The sequence below is a fragment of the Hippocampus bargibanti genome, linkage group LG04 (assembly GCF_051943395.1).
Source record: "Hippocampus bargibanti isolate YZ-2025 linkage group LG04, ASM5194339v1, whole genome shotgun sequence".
Lineage (NCBI taxonomy): Eukaryota > Metazoa > Chordata > Actinopteri > Syngnathiformes > Syngnathidae > Hippocampus > Hippocampus bargibanti.
In genome coordinates this window covers 25,307,665-25,322,299 of record NC_142737.1, presented here as the reverse complement: position 1 = coordinate 25,322,299, position 14,635 = coordinate 25,307,665, and the positions used below count along the sequence as shown (strand labels likewise).

At 43.9% G+C, this 14,635-nt stretch overlaps 1 protein-coding gene across 2 annotated transcripts; it reads right to left on the bottom strand.

The window, feature by feature from the left end:
- Positions 1–283: 283 nt before the first annotated feature.
- On the bottom strand, positions 284–14,008 carry snrnp27 (small nuclear ribonucleoprotein 27 (U4/U6.U5)). Of its 2 annotated transcripts, XM_088994853.1 has the most exons (7): positions 13,842–13,980; positions 11,781–11,964; positions 8,011–8,137; positions 6,255–6,368; positions 1,641–1,720; positions 931–995; positions 284–597 (listed from the first exon to the last, which is right to left on the bottom strand). In XM_088994853.1, exons 2-7 carry the CDS (start codon positions 11,913–11,915, stop codon positions 543–545), a joined length of 576 nt encoding a protein of 191 aa, XP_088850979.1. In that variant the 5' UTR covers positions 11,916–11,964; positions 13,842–13,980; the 3' UTR covers positions 284–542. The 2 variants fall into 2 exon arrangements, with proteins under 2 accessions (XP_088850979.1, XP_088850980.1); XM_088994854.1 differs by lacking the exon at positions 11,781–11,964 and having other exon boundaries at positions 6,255–6,346; positions 13,842–14,008.
- Between the last annotated feature and the right edge of the window lie 627 nt (positions 14,009–14,635).

Genomic DNA, 14,635 nt, shown 5'->3' with positions numbered 1-14,635 from the left:
GGGCATGCTCCTGAGGAGACGGCAACATGTCTCTTGAGGGATCCCTTCCCAGGCCTGGATTAAAGCTTCAGCCATGTCCTGGGCAATCTTTGATGATACATGGCATATACATATGGAGCATAACACCATGTCCTAGATAGGCTCAATTGGAATCAGGTCTTGGGAATGCTCAGGTCAATCTATCACATCAACTCCATCATCAAGCAGAAATGTTATTTAGCCACTGCGTATAGTACAGAATTTACCACCGCAGTTAAAAAAAGACACATAAAAACACTCCCTGCACAGTTGAAATGGTTTTTAATTGCAATTGTTTTACCCAACTACAGTAAAACCACATGAGACTGTAACTATGAATCAATGCTAAAATATGTTGTAGCAGAATCAAACAGAGGAATATTCATGTCTCTATTAATCAAAAATATCAATGTAACGTCTTGCATCCCACAAAACAAAAGGTCACAGATATAAACGCAAACAGCAAAAACATTTTGTCAGGTGCAACAAATCTCTGGTTCAAGAGGGGAACAGAAAAATAGATTTCATGCGATAAAGTCCAGCGGTCGGTTGAATCCACCCTTTCTGTTCATATACTGCCTAGAAAATAAATATAAAGGAAGAAAAACATTACATCACTGTTACCCTCGCAACACTTCCAGATGACATCATCAAACACCAATAAGGGAGCGAGAATCTCTGCACAGAAACACCTGCAAAGGTGATTGGCTGTATTGACAATAGCAGTAATGATGCTTGCTTTGAGGGGACATGTCAACAACAGATGACTAACATGACATCCGAGTGACAAGGTGGAAAGACCTGACAGCACGGCACAATGAGCTCTACTCAAACAGTAACGTTTCACTTTTATAATTTCCACTTGTAGAGAACAATAAAGGACATCTATCTTCTGTTACACACTTGTCATACCTGTACTTTCTTTTCATGGTGGTATTGACAGCAAATGCATTGGTGGCTCCTTCACTTTTCTTTCCCTGATTGAAAACAGAACATGCCTTTCAAACATTATCCAAAGCATCTCATCTGAATCGAGCAGAAAAAGCACGTGGCGTGTAATGAGCTGAAAGGTACATATCCAGGTTTTGGAGCTGACATTCAAGCAATGTCTTTTTTTCAGGGACACTCCTGCACTTCAGCAAGACTATTTTAAATGTGCAACATTTTTCAATGCCCATCACAATGCTGGTACTTGAAGTGCTAATGATTCTTTTCTTTTAACTTGATGTAAAATGTTCGAGAACCACTGTCATATACTGTATGAATCAATAGTCTTGTTAAAAAGTGTGCTCTTCCCCTGTGTGTGCGTGTGTGCGCGCACATCTATGTATGATGGCTAAGATTTTTTGAGACAATCAGATGTTCACTGTTCCTTTGATGCTGTGTCACTGAAAATCTTTATTTTACTGCCAAAAATATCCGGTATCGTGGTGACGTGAGGGGGAAAAACACATGTTTGGAGATGATTTACACCATTAAGCAAATAAAAGTTCACTTGTCAGTTAAATGAGGCACAGTCAACTTCATGAATGAAAATAAACATGTAGTATTTATTCATTTGTTGAACTTTCTTTAAAACCACAATTTTCCCCTTTTGGTGCTTGCACATCATCCACACTTACCTTCGTAGAGTCAAATGTTGAAAATCCCATTAGTTTCATCATCTCAATTTCTTCCTCAGTTTTGCCTTGCATGTCCTCAGCTGTAAAAAATAGTTAGTGTTTGAATTTCATTATCAGGGAAGTTGACGAAAAAACATGACCGCTCTCGCCTTGCAACGAAGGGATAGGGCTTGTGCAACACAATACATTAAAGATTCCTGAGAGAAATTGTCCCTCCAAGCTGATACTAACATGAATCGCACATAGCCTCAAACGTAATGGCTTTACTATTAGTCCCTTGTGTGTCAAACATGTTAAGAGGTGAATTGATATGTTTTATTTTGTGACGTACTTGGAGTCTGTGTTATGGAGTTACTTTAACCATGACACAGGAAATAAAGGTTTTGTTGAAAGTCGAAGTCATCCATCCATCTTCTGCCGCTTATCCGGGGTCGGGTCGCGGGGGCCCAGACTTCCCTCTCCACAGCCACTTCTTGTAGCTAGTCCTGGCGGATCCCGAGGCGTTCCCTGGCCAGCTGGGAGACAGTCTCTCCAGCATGTCTTGGGTCGTACCCGGGGTCTCCTGCCAGTGGGGCATGCTCGGAAACACCTCACCAGGGAGGCGTCCTGGGGGCACTCTAATCAGATGCCCGAGTCACCTCATCTGGCTCCTCTCGATGTGGAGGAGAAGCGGCTTGACTTTGAGCCCCTCCCGGATGACCAAGCTTCTCACCTCATCTCTAAGGGAGAGCCCGGACACCCTACGGAGAAGGCTCATTTCGGCCACTTGCATCCGGGATCTCGTTGTTTCGGACACAACCCATAGCTCGTGACCATAGATGAGGGTTGGGACGTAGATCGACCGGTACATTGAGAGCTTTGCTTTTTGGCTCAGCTCCTTCGTCACCACGACAGATCGGTACAAAATCCGCATCACAGCAGACGCCGCACCGATCCGCCCGTCGACCTCTCGCTCCCTTACACCCTCATTCGTGAACAAGACTCCCAGATACTTAAACTCCTCCACTTGAGGCAAAATCTCATCCCCGACCCGGAGAGGGCACTCCACCCTTTTCCGACTGAGAACCATTGTCTCAGATTTGGGGGTGCTGACTCATCCCAGCCGCTTTACATTCGGCTGCGAAACGCTCAAGAGAGAGTTGCAGAGCTCCACTTGAAGGCTCCAACAGCACCACATCAACTGCAAAAAAAGCAGAGATGCTATACAGAGGCCACCAAAACGGAAACCTTCAACGCTTCGGCTGCGCCAAGAAATTCTGTCCATAAAGGTTATGAACAGAATCGATGACAAAGGGCACCCTTGGCGGAGCCCAACCCTCACTGGAAACGATTCCAACTTTTTGCCGGCAATGCGAACCACACTCTGACATCGGTCGTATATCCGTATCAGGCGTTCCTGTACGCCATACTCCCGAAGCACCTGTTAGGGTAATTCGCCATACAAACATCTCTAAACATCGCTCTGTAATCTTTGTTTACATTTTGAACTTCCTCGTATATCATATCCTGCCTTCCTTTACACGATGTCGCATTTTATTACGTCACATCCTGTCGCGTCATTACTATGCGCCGCATAAATACTCCTGCAGCCCGTTCGTCTCTCTCTCTCCATGCGCTCCCTCCTCATCGACATACAATGTCTCCAGCTCTCCCAAATTAAATCAACTTTCTGTTCAAGTCCTGGCTCCCTGATGATTTAACCATCGATCTCCATCAACACCCGTCGAAGCAATGAACCAAGGGCGAACGATAAAAAATAACCCAACAGCACCCTCCACAGAACTCCACGAGGGACACGGTGAAACGCTTTCTCCAAGTCCACAAAGCACATGTAGACCGGTTGGGCGAATTCCCATGCACCCTTGAGAACCCTGCCAAGGGTGTAGAACTGGTCCACTGTTCCGCGGCCGGGATGAAAACCACACTGTTCCTCCTCAATCTGATGCTCGACTTTCCGACGGACCCGCCCTAAAGAACCCCTGAATAGACCTTTCCAGTGAGGCTGAGGAGTGTGATCCCTCTGTAGTTGGAACACACCCTCCGGGCCCTCTTTTTAAAAAGGGGGACCACCACACCGGTCTGCCAATCAAGAGGCATTCTCCCCGATGACCACGCAATATTGCAGAGGCGTGTCAGCCAGGACAGCCCCACAACATTCAGAGCCTTTAGGAACTCCGGTTGGATCTCATCCACCCCCGGGGCCTTGCCACCGATGAGCTTTTTAACCACCTCGGTGACTTCAGCCACAGAGATCGGAGAGCCCACCTCGGAGTCCCCAGACACTGCTTCCTCCAAGGAAGGCGTGTTGGTAGAGTTGAGGAGGTCTTCGAAGTACTCTGCCCACCGGTTCACGACGTCTCGAGTCGAGGTCAGCAGCGTGCCATCCTCACTATACACAGTGTTAGTGGTGTACTGCTTTCCCCTCCTGAGACGCCGGATATTGGACCAGAATTTCCTCGAAGCTGTCCGGAAGTCGGCTTCCATGGCCTCACCGAACTCTTCCCATGCCCGTGTTTTTGCCTCGGCTACCACCGAGGCTGCATTCCGCTTGGCTAATCGATACCTGTTAGCTGTCTCAGAGGTCCCACAGGCCATATAGGCCCGGTAGGACTCCTTCAGCTTTACGGCATCCCTTACCACTGGTGTCCACCAGCGAGTACGGGGGTTGCCGCCACAACAGGCACCAACCACCTTACGGCCACAACTCCGATTTGCCGCCTCCGCAGGGGAGGTACGGAACATGGTCCAATCGGACTCAATGTCCCCCACCTCCCCCGGGACATCGATAATGAAACGCCTTCTGACAGGGGAGTCCGCCAGACATTCCCAGCAAACCCTCACAACACGTTTGGGTCTGCCAGGTCGGACTGGTATCTTCCCCACCAACGGAGCCTACTCACCACCAGGTGGTGATCAGTTGACAGCTCCGCCCCTCCCTTCACTCAAGTGTCCAAAACATGAGGCCGCGAATCCGATGATACAACTATAAAGTCAATCATTTAACTGCGACCAAGGGTGTCCTGGTGCCACGTGCACATATGGATACCCTTATGTTTGAATTATGTGTTTGTTATAGACAATCCGTGTCAAGCACAGAAGTCCAATAACAAAACACCACTCCTATTCTGATCAGGGGGGCCAATCCTACCAATCACGCCCCTCCAGGTCTCACTGTCATTGCCCACATGAGCATTGAAATCGCCCAGCAGAACAAGGGAGTACCCAGGGGGAGTGCTCTCCAACACACCCCTAAGGTCTCCAAAAAGGATGTGTACAATAAACTGCTGTTTGGTGCATATGCACAGACAACAATCAGAAGCTGTCCCCCCACCCGAAGGCGCAGGGAAGCAACCCTTTCGTCTAGGGGGTGAATCCCAACGTACAGGCGGCGAGCCGGGGGGGGGCAATAAGTATGCCGACACCTGCTCTACGCCTCTCACCGTGGGCAACTCCAGAGTGGAAGAGAGTCCAACCCCTTTCGAGAGGGCTGGTACCGGAATCCAGGCTGTGTGTGGAAGCAAGCCCAACTATGTCTAGTCTGAACTTTTCCACCTCCTGCACCAGCTCGGGTTCCTTGCCTGTAAGAGACGTGACATTCCACGTCCCAAGAGCTAGCTTCTGCAGTCGAGGGTCGGACCGCCAGGGTCCCCGCCTTTGGCTGCCGCCCAGCTCACAATGCAAACATTGCTCCCTCCCATGGGTGGTGAGCCCTTGAGAAGGGGGACCCACGTTTCCTCTTCGGGCTGACCCCGACCGGGCCCCATGGGTGTAGGCCCGCCAACGAGCCCCATCTCCAGGCCTGGCTCCAGAGAGGGGCCCCGCGTCCGGGCAAGGGAAACCCAAATCCATTTGTGTTTTTCTTCATATGGGGTCTTCTGAGTCGTACTTTGTCTGTTCCCTCACCCAGGACCTGTTTGCCATGGGTAACACTACCAGGGGCATAAAGCCCCAGACAACCTAGCTCCGAGGATCATTGGGACACACAAACCCCTCCACCACGGCAAGGTGACGACTTATGGAGTCCAAACACCACTACGTAGCCCCAACTTGCTACGGCTGAAAACTAGCATTTACAACAAGTCTGACGCATTTACAATGTTTATTCTCATGTTGATTAATGCGCACAGTCCCAATGAAATGAATACTATAAATACAGTAAAGTCTAGTTATATCGATATCGGTTATATCGATAGTACTGCTTATTACGATACTATTTCTATGAACGCAAGGAGAAAATTTACATGCCGCAGGATCGGATATATCGATAGTCCGGTTATATCAATATTTTTTCCGACTCCCGAGAATATCGCTATCACGAGACTTTACTGTAACTAAAATAAAAATGTCCAATGTATGTTATCACATGGGAAGGATTCTGAATCCCAACCCACTGCAGCCCTACCACCGCACCCGACACCCACCTAGCAATCACCACTATCAAAGGAACTGTTGGTTGCCAATCAGCGAAATATCACTCAGACCATGAGTTGGCCTGTGGCGGAAAAAAAGGTTGGGCAGACCAATGTTTTAAGGGACAGTTTAATTTACTAAGTTATTTCCGATGTTTAAGAAGTCAAACTTCCACTTTGGAGGTTGTCAAGGAGTATGTTGTACCTGATATTTGAATGGGTTTTGATGACTTGTCATCACGTCTGTCTTTTTGCCTCATGGGTGAGAGAGAGGAGGAGCAATGGCGTCGGGGAGACCTGCAGAGGGAGAAATAGACAGCTGCAGGACGAGTTATCATAACTACCGAGTGGAAAAATCGCCCTAAATAATGACTGCAGAAATAAATGCAGTCAGTGAGCTCCCAATTCTTGACCAAGTGTATGTTCTAGATCCACCTGCAATCGGCGAAAACCTGCAGTGTGGAGGGACTAGGAGTGGGAAATATTTCTTCATTGTGAGACAAAGGGTTTCTTATCTTAAATGGGCTAAAATATCTCAATATTTTTTCCCAAAACTTGATTAACGATATTCTAAAAAAAGCCATTCAATATTTGCTTCACAACACGATTACGGATAGACCGTGTTTCTGAAGAGCAGCTCATCTTTAAAATTTAAATTACTTCATACATCTTCTCCAAAACATTGCACAAGAGTTTTTTATGGCCTGTTGTACATGGTCTTTTTGATTTTCGAGAATATTTAAAAGGTGTCACAAACATTAATTAATTAATTCATTCATTTTTTTCATCATCCGAATCGCTTTATCCTTCACTTGCAGGGAGTGCTGGAGTTTACCCCAGCCATCTTTGGACAGAAGCAGAGAACACCCTGCAGTGGTTGCTGTCACTGAAATATCACCCATTATTCCACAATTACAAACAGATATACATTTCGATCTGCAGTATGTACTTGTGTACCACTGTCAACAACTGCTGAAATCAGAAGGAGAATTTGTGTTTGCTACAGCTGTCACAATTTTAAAAAAATCGTATTTTATGTGTGGTGATTTGGGCCACTTATATCACAGAATTTACATGATTTTACTTGTGACATTATTTCTCAATCATTACCGGATGCATTTGGCGAAACTTTGTTTGTTGCAACTACAGCAGGGAAAGGGAACTCCGGTTCCTCAAGAGCCATATCCTGCCTGTTTTTAGAGGCCTCTGGACTCCCTGATTCAATTGATCATTATCATTTCAGACTTCGAGAGAGCTTGCTGATGAGCAGGTGGTTTAAATTAAATGTGTTAAAGTAGAGAGAGATCCAAAATAGGGAAGGCATGGTTCTTGGTGAACCAGAGTTCCCTACTCCTCAGCGACAGAATGACGTTTGGTGCAAGTTGAATTAGTTGCTTTTTGACAGGTGCAACTCAGTTTTCCTTCAAAAGGCCACCATCTTCCACTCAGTGCCTAAGAGATGAAAGTGGACCGCACATCGGCTAATCTCTCATATGGGGGTGAGTGGATTTTATGGCAATGAATCCAGCAGACATTTAAACAGCTTCTTCCCTCAAGCCATTAATTCTCTAAACAGTAAATAGAACTGTATAGTGCCTCCATTTTTCTCCATTTTTTTATGATACTAGTGCAGCGTGTTCTACCGGAGACAAATTCCTTGTGTGTTATACATACTTGGCAATAAGGATGATTCTGATTATGAAAGGCCTTGATGGACATATGCCAAACATACTTTCTCAAGGAAATCGACTGATTATCAGTTGTGTCACTATTCTTCATGTATTCCTTATTTTCTGTGGCAACAATGACTATGAAGTTTTGACAGTAGTTAATGGGAGAGTAAAAGATAAGCAGTGCTATATCTGAGTTCACTGTACAGTTTTGCCATTTCTAACATTATTTAAAGACATTTATTGTCAACACAAAATATATTGAATTTGACCCAAAAAAGATTCCCTCACCTTGAACGCCTCCTGTGGGGAGATCGGGAACGACTTCTTCTCCTTTCTCTGTCACGATCTCGTGACCGATCCCTTTCCCTTCTCCTTCGATCACGTTCTCGTGAAGTTGAACGGGAACGCCTTCTCTCTGCAGGCAATAAATATAAGAGTTCACATAGGAATAGAAGAGTTGAATCAATTATGATAGCGCTGCATATATAGGATTTAGAGAACATACGTGAGGCAGGCAATTGGATACATTTTAAAACCGTATTTTCCACACTAAAGACGCATTGGATTATGAGGCACACCTTCAATGAATGGCCTATTTTGTATTTTTTTTATTTGGGCGCACTGCATTGTAGGGTGCAATCTGAACTACATCCACTAGATAGAGCAGCAGTAAAAGAAATGACAAAGAACAAAACATGTCAGTAGAATATTTTATTTATTTAATAAAGCAGCGACACAGTTCAACAAGTTATAACATTTTATCTCATAATGCAAACAGTTGGTTATCACGACAGGAAATTACAATGGAAACACAATATCGCTCGAAATAGTGCAAAGTAATAAGAATAACTCAATGTTAATTTAAAACAGATTCTTTTCTTACAGACAGTGTATTGTAGGTGTTCAAATACAGTGGTACCTCGGTTCACGAACGCCTCACAGTTCGAACAAATCGGTGTTCGAACAAAATATTCGAGATATTCTTGCTTCGGCGTTCGAACATCAATCGGTGTTCGAACGCCAATACGACGCGTAAGTGCGTACGCGAGGGTGGGGAGCTGAGCGGCGCATGGGTGAATCGCTCTGTTCGTGACCAACTGTTGTCGCTAGCGGACGTGCTGCGTTTTGCTCTAGCGTTTAATATAGGTGTACGAAGAGCTTTAGCCCCTAATTATGCCTCCAAAGAAAGTAAGTGCTGCTTAAAGTGACAAAAGAAAAGTAGTGCGTACAACTACAGTAAAGTCTCGTTATATCGATATTCTCGGGAGTCGGAAAAAATATAGATATAACCGGGACTATCGATATATCCGACCCTGCGCGCATGTAATTTTCTCCTTGCGTTCATAGAAATAGTATCATAATAAGCGGTACTATCGATATAACGAGACTTTACTGTATTGCATTTAAGAAAGAAATAATCGCAAAATATGAAGGAGGTGTGCGAGTGTCTGATCTGGCGGGGGAATACAGCATGGCGAAATCTACGATCAGTACGATATTAAAGAATAAGGAGGCTGTGAAATCTAGTGATGTGACCGTGGGAGTGAGAGCAAGTGTCATTGGATAGATATTTGAAGAGAAAAGAACATCCTGTAGCCGAGTCATCCGTAGCTGTCACGTTCCGAGCGAGAGTGACGGCAGCTGACACGCAGTATATTTTTAGTCAAATGCAAAACACCAATAAAAGTGTCCGAAATCTGCAAAAAATTGAGCTACAAATTGGGCATTTTCAGAAAGTCCCGCCCCCAGTTCGTGACGTCTTGCATTGCTTGTGAATCAAAACAATGGCTTCAGATTCGGAGAATATGCTTTCTTGTTACACACCCAGTTATGAATATGATTCAAATAGTTCTGAAGAGGAAAGCATACATGTTTGCAATCGATTAATGTGCCATTTTGATGCAACATTGGGGGAAAATCTCTCAACCAAAAAAAGAGGCACAAAATGGCGACCTCCAGTGGCCACCACCGCTTCCACAGGCTGATAAATTCCTTATATGGAGCTTGGATGCCCTCTTCTGGCAGCTTTTGGGTGCAACACAGTTCTCAGACCAAACATGTACAGCAAAATACATTGATGTGATGGAAGGACTGCTACAGTGTGTCTTTTTTCGGTCAGGGGGCGGTCATTTCGTGACGTCACGTACGGACTCGTCACCAACTCAAAAACAAGACTTCCTGAATATTCAGAGCAAGTCTTAAAACGTAAAATATAGCTATATGCGGTGGAATCTTATTAAAATACGCTCAGTAGAAGTCATTTGAAGCCATTTTACAAATTATGGACACAACTTGTCCGGAGACATCGGTTGTCCTTTAATCAATTGCAAACATTTATGCTTTCCTCTTCAGAACTATTTGAATCATATTCATAACTGCATGAGTAACAAGAAAGCATCTTCTCCGAATCTGAAGACATTGTTTTGATTCTCGAGCAAGGAAAGACGTCTTGTAGTCACGTCACGAACAAGGGGGCGGGACTTTCTGAAACTGGCCATTTCCTGGTTCATTTTTAAGTAGTTTTTGAACACTGAGTCATTTTTATTGGTGTTTTTCATTTGACTAAAGATATCAGCCTGCGTGTTTTGGGTATTTTAGATGCTATAAAACGTTTTTCTGATGTCAGTTAGGAAACAAAAAAATGGTGTCGGTTGTCCTTTAAGTTTAAACTTTGCACTTTAAGCATATCTCTTGCATGGAACCATTTTGGGGTGTTGATGCAGTACAATCTTCAGGAAGCCATGAAATATAACAGTCATGACCATATAAAGCACACCAGATTTTAAGGCGCGCTGTCAGCTTTTAAGAAAATTGAAGGCTTTTTGGTGCACCTTTTAGTGCAGTTAATATGGTAAAATGGGCTTTACATTCACCAAAAGACACAAGGTAGCAAGAGTAATCACACGCTAAAATTAAAAGTGGAGAACACATACTTGTATGAACAGACTGGTCAAAATGGAAAGTACTGCCGGTAGTTCAATTCCTATACTTGTGAGAATGTACAGAATTTAATATTTCAGTAAAAAGTTGCGATGCTCAATTAAAGGACAACAGACATCACTTTTTGTTTCCTAACTGACACCAGAAAAACGTCTTATAGCATCTAAAATACCCAAAACACGCAGTATATTTTTAATCAAATGCAAAACACCAATAAAAATTACTTAGTGTCCAAAATCTGCAAAAAAATTGAGCTGCGAATTGGGCATTTTCAGAAAGTCCCGCCCCCAGTTCGTGACGTCACGCCAAGACGTCTTGCATTGCTGGAGAATCAAAACAATGGCTTCAGATTCGGAGAATATGCTTTCTTGTTACACATCCAGTTATGAATATGATTCAAATAGTTCTGAAGAGGAAAGCATACATGTTTGCAATCGATTAAATAATTTATTCCGTGCCATTTTGAGGCAACATTGGGGGAAATGGATCACCAAAAAAAAGAGGCAGAAAATGGAATGCTAGCTCCTGTGAGAAATTAATCAGCCCGTTTCCACAGGCTGATAAATTCCTTCCATGGAGCTTGGTCGCTCTCTTCTGGCGGCTTTTTGGTGCAACACGAGGTTTTCAGACCAAACAAGTACAGCAAAATACATTGACGTGATGGAAGGACTGCTACAATGTGTCTTTTTTGGGTCAGGGGCGTTCCTTCAGTGACGTCACGTACAGACTCGTCACCAACTCAAAAACAAAAAAAACTTCCTGAATATAAAATATAGCTATATGCGGTGGAATCTTTGTAAAATACGCTCAGTAGAAGTCATTTGAAGCCATTTTACAAATTATGGACACAACTTGTCCGGAGACGTCGGTTGTCCTTTAAAGTTGTTAATTTTTAGCAGGAAGACAAAAGAGGAGGTTTATGGATGTTGTAAAAGAGAACATGAAGGTAGCTGGCGTGAGAGAGGAGGATGCACAAAACCGGGTTAGATGGAGGACACTGATTCGCTGTGGCGACCCCTGAAGGGAAAAGACGAAAGAAGTTTGATTATAATTTTTGTTTTTTTAATCAGAGCAAATAAAATGAAGTGATGTAACATTATAATTTTGAAAATACATACGTAGCTGTTACTGAGCGAGTTGCTTGTTCTGTAGCCACAAAGGGACGTCTTCTTGTGTCGATCCCAAGCCCGGACAAATACAGAGGGTTGTGCCAGGAAGGGCATCCGACGTAAAAGCTTGGCCAAAACAAGCATGTGGATCAAACCTCTAAAGATGGAGGACACTGATTTGCTGTGGCGACCCCTTGAAGGGAAAAGCCGAAAGGAAAAGAAGAAGAGCTCTTTGTATTCCCGTGAAATCAGCATCAATCGTGATTTTTAAAAAACAGGACTTTCAAACTGGCCACTGAACACACTTATCCATTGGAATGTGATTTGCAAGCCTACAAAAACAACTGTTCTCAGGCTACATGACATTAGAAAAAAAAACTGAATTGCATTTTTCCTCCGACAGATTTGTGATTACAAGGTTTGTCGGAAAATGACATGTACAACAGCAACAAACATAATGAAAAGTTGTTTTCCTCCATTTGGACTAATTGGTAAACCATAATAAAATTAATATTACTTCATTTTATTGCACTGTGACTACTACCCAAGAGGCAAGCCTTGATGTTGATTTTATTGTGTTCTTGACAGCAGTGGTCCCCAACCTTTTTTGCGCCACGAACCGGTTTAATGTCAGACAATACTTTCACGGACCGGCGGATAAATACAACAAAATAAAATGATACGACAGGCATGGAGACTGTTTTTTTCCTGGTAACATCGCACCAACAACAACATTATGTAACATCGTCTCTGCCCCTGAACGCTCGATAGTCACCATGGTAATGCACGTGCCTTCAAAATAAGATACACCACAAAATCAAGTACAAAGCGCATGAAAAATACAACTCACTACAACTGAATCAGTGGGACCCCTGAGCTTGCTTCTCTGCAACGAGACGGTCCCATCTAGGGATAATGGGAGACAATGACACCCGAAGTGTCTTGCTTATGTCCAGTCTACTCCGTAGTTTTGTTTTGGTTGCTGTCACTGCAAAAAACCCCGCTTTGCACAAATAAGATGTCGGAAACGGCAATAGGGTTTTCAGTGCTGTTGTGGCGATCTCGGGGTATTCTGCCATCACTTTAATCCAGAACACCGGCAGAGTTGTTGTTCAAACATACTTTTAAGTCCGCCATCATTTGCGAACTCCGGCAGTTGTTCTTCCTCTTGCACAGGCATGCTAGATTCACCTGGTTTGTTGACAAATGGGTTGCGGATCCATTCCTTGGCGTTTGTGGCTGGGAAGTAGCGCTCAAACTCTTTTAAAAGCAAAGACAGGTGCTCGTGCATCAGCTGGGGGAATGAAGGCTCAGTCTCTTCCAAAAACCCCACCACAATGTTTGAAACATGTCAAATACACTGCTATTCACGCGCCGTCCCCACAAATCCAGTTTGGCTTTAAATGCAGCTACCTTATCAGCCAACTTGAAGACAGTTGTCATTTTTCCCTGAAGTTAACAGATTGAGTTCATTGAGCAGGTTGAATATGTCGCACAAGTAAGCGAGCTTTGCGACCCATTCCTCGTCACGGAAATACGCTGCAAGCGGTGACTTTTCATTTTTCAAAATAAAACATGGTTCGGATTCAGATAATAAATAACACGGAAATTATGCAAATTATTTATTCTATCTGCACGGCCGGGTAGTGGTCCGCGGCCCGGGGTTTGGGGACCTCTGCTTTACAGTGTCTTCATTTCTGACTGATGGAACAGTGTGGTTATGTTTTCTTTTATCATGATGTCACTCGCGGTGGTGAAAGAAAGTAACGAGCCTATTTTTTTTTTTTTTTTTACAAAGTAAGGAATAGAAAGTAAGATCGCGATATTCAGGAACCTCGATAGACTCAAATCTAGGGTTGTGGGATAAGTTAATTAACTATGAGTGAATACAATGATTATTTTCTCACTATAGGAAGATATGTCAACAAAAAGCACGTCTGTACTACAAACACGATACAACAATTTCGATGACGAGGTTGTATAAACACCGAATCTAATCTAGCAATGTACATTTGAGAACTGCCTTTTTCGACCCATACAAGGACCATGAAGAACCATGAAGTTTCTTACCACGCCTTGGAGGAGTTCGACTTCGGCTCCTTCCCATTTCAACAAGTCAAATTTTGAGCGAAAATGCCTAATCAATATATAGTGAATCCAACACGACGAACGTTGAACGAGGAGATTTTAATTTGTTTCTGTTGTTTCGTTTCTTGTTCGCCACTTTTAAGGGGAGCTTCCGCTGTGTCCCATGACAACTTCCGTTTATCTATTTTTCTACTGCGCCCTCTATCGAGTCGGATGTCCACCTTCGTGCTTGACCTCCTGACAGTTTCTGAACATTCTTTCCACAAAGGAAAATTCCACTCTTTGCTCCGTTTGCTCGTGCGTTGTTTGCGCTGAGGAACAGGACCAGGAAATATTACCTTGCTGAGTCAAAACTGTTGACGAATTGTGCTATATGTTAATCTATACTGTATTGTGCACAAATGTCAACTGGTGCATATGGGACGGGTGTCACAACAGTGACTGTCTTCATCTCCACGATGCTGCCGTATTAATGAAGACGAGACGCGTGGATGTGTCTTTTTATTTCTTTTATTTCTGCAACACAGTATGGCAGAAGGGATGGGTGAAGTCGCATGGGTTTCGTCTTGTGATTAACCTGAATCTCCTCGAGATTGTTCTCAAATGCAAAACATTGTAGATAACAAAACAGAATTAACAACGTGTGATCGTATAGTGGTTATTTACAGAAAAAGAGAATACAACACAAGTTCAATGTTATTTACAAGATGTCCCTGAACGCATCATGGGCGGAGACTCGGCAGAACACGCGGTGCGCTTGTAACGGCTGGCGCACA

Excerpts from the sequence above, each read along its gene's own strand:
- snrnp27 (XM_088994853.1), bottom strand. The coding sequence starts at position 11,915 with ATGCTTGTTTTGGCCAAGCTTTTACGTCGGATGCCCTTCCTGGCACAA. Across the intron at positions 8,138-11,780 it reads ACTCGCTCAGTAACAGCTAC|AGAGAAGGCGTTCCCGTTCA; the intron begins GTATGTATTTTC and ends TATTGCCTGCAG. Across the intron at positions 6,369-8,010 it reads CCCCACAGGAGGCGTTCAAG|CTGTCTATTTCTCCCTCTGC; the intron begins GTGAGGGAATCT and ends CTCGTCCTGCAG.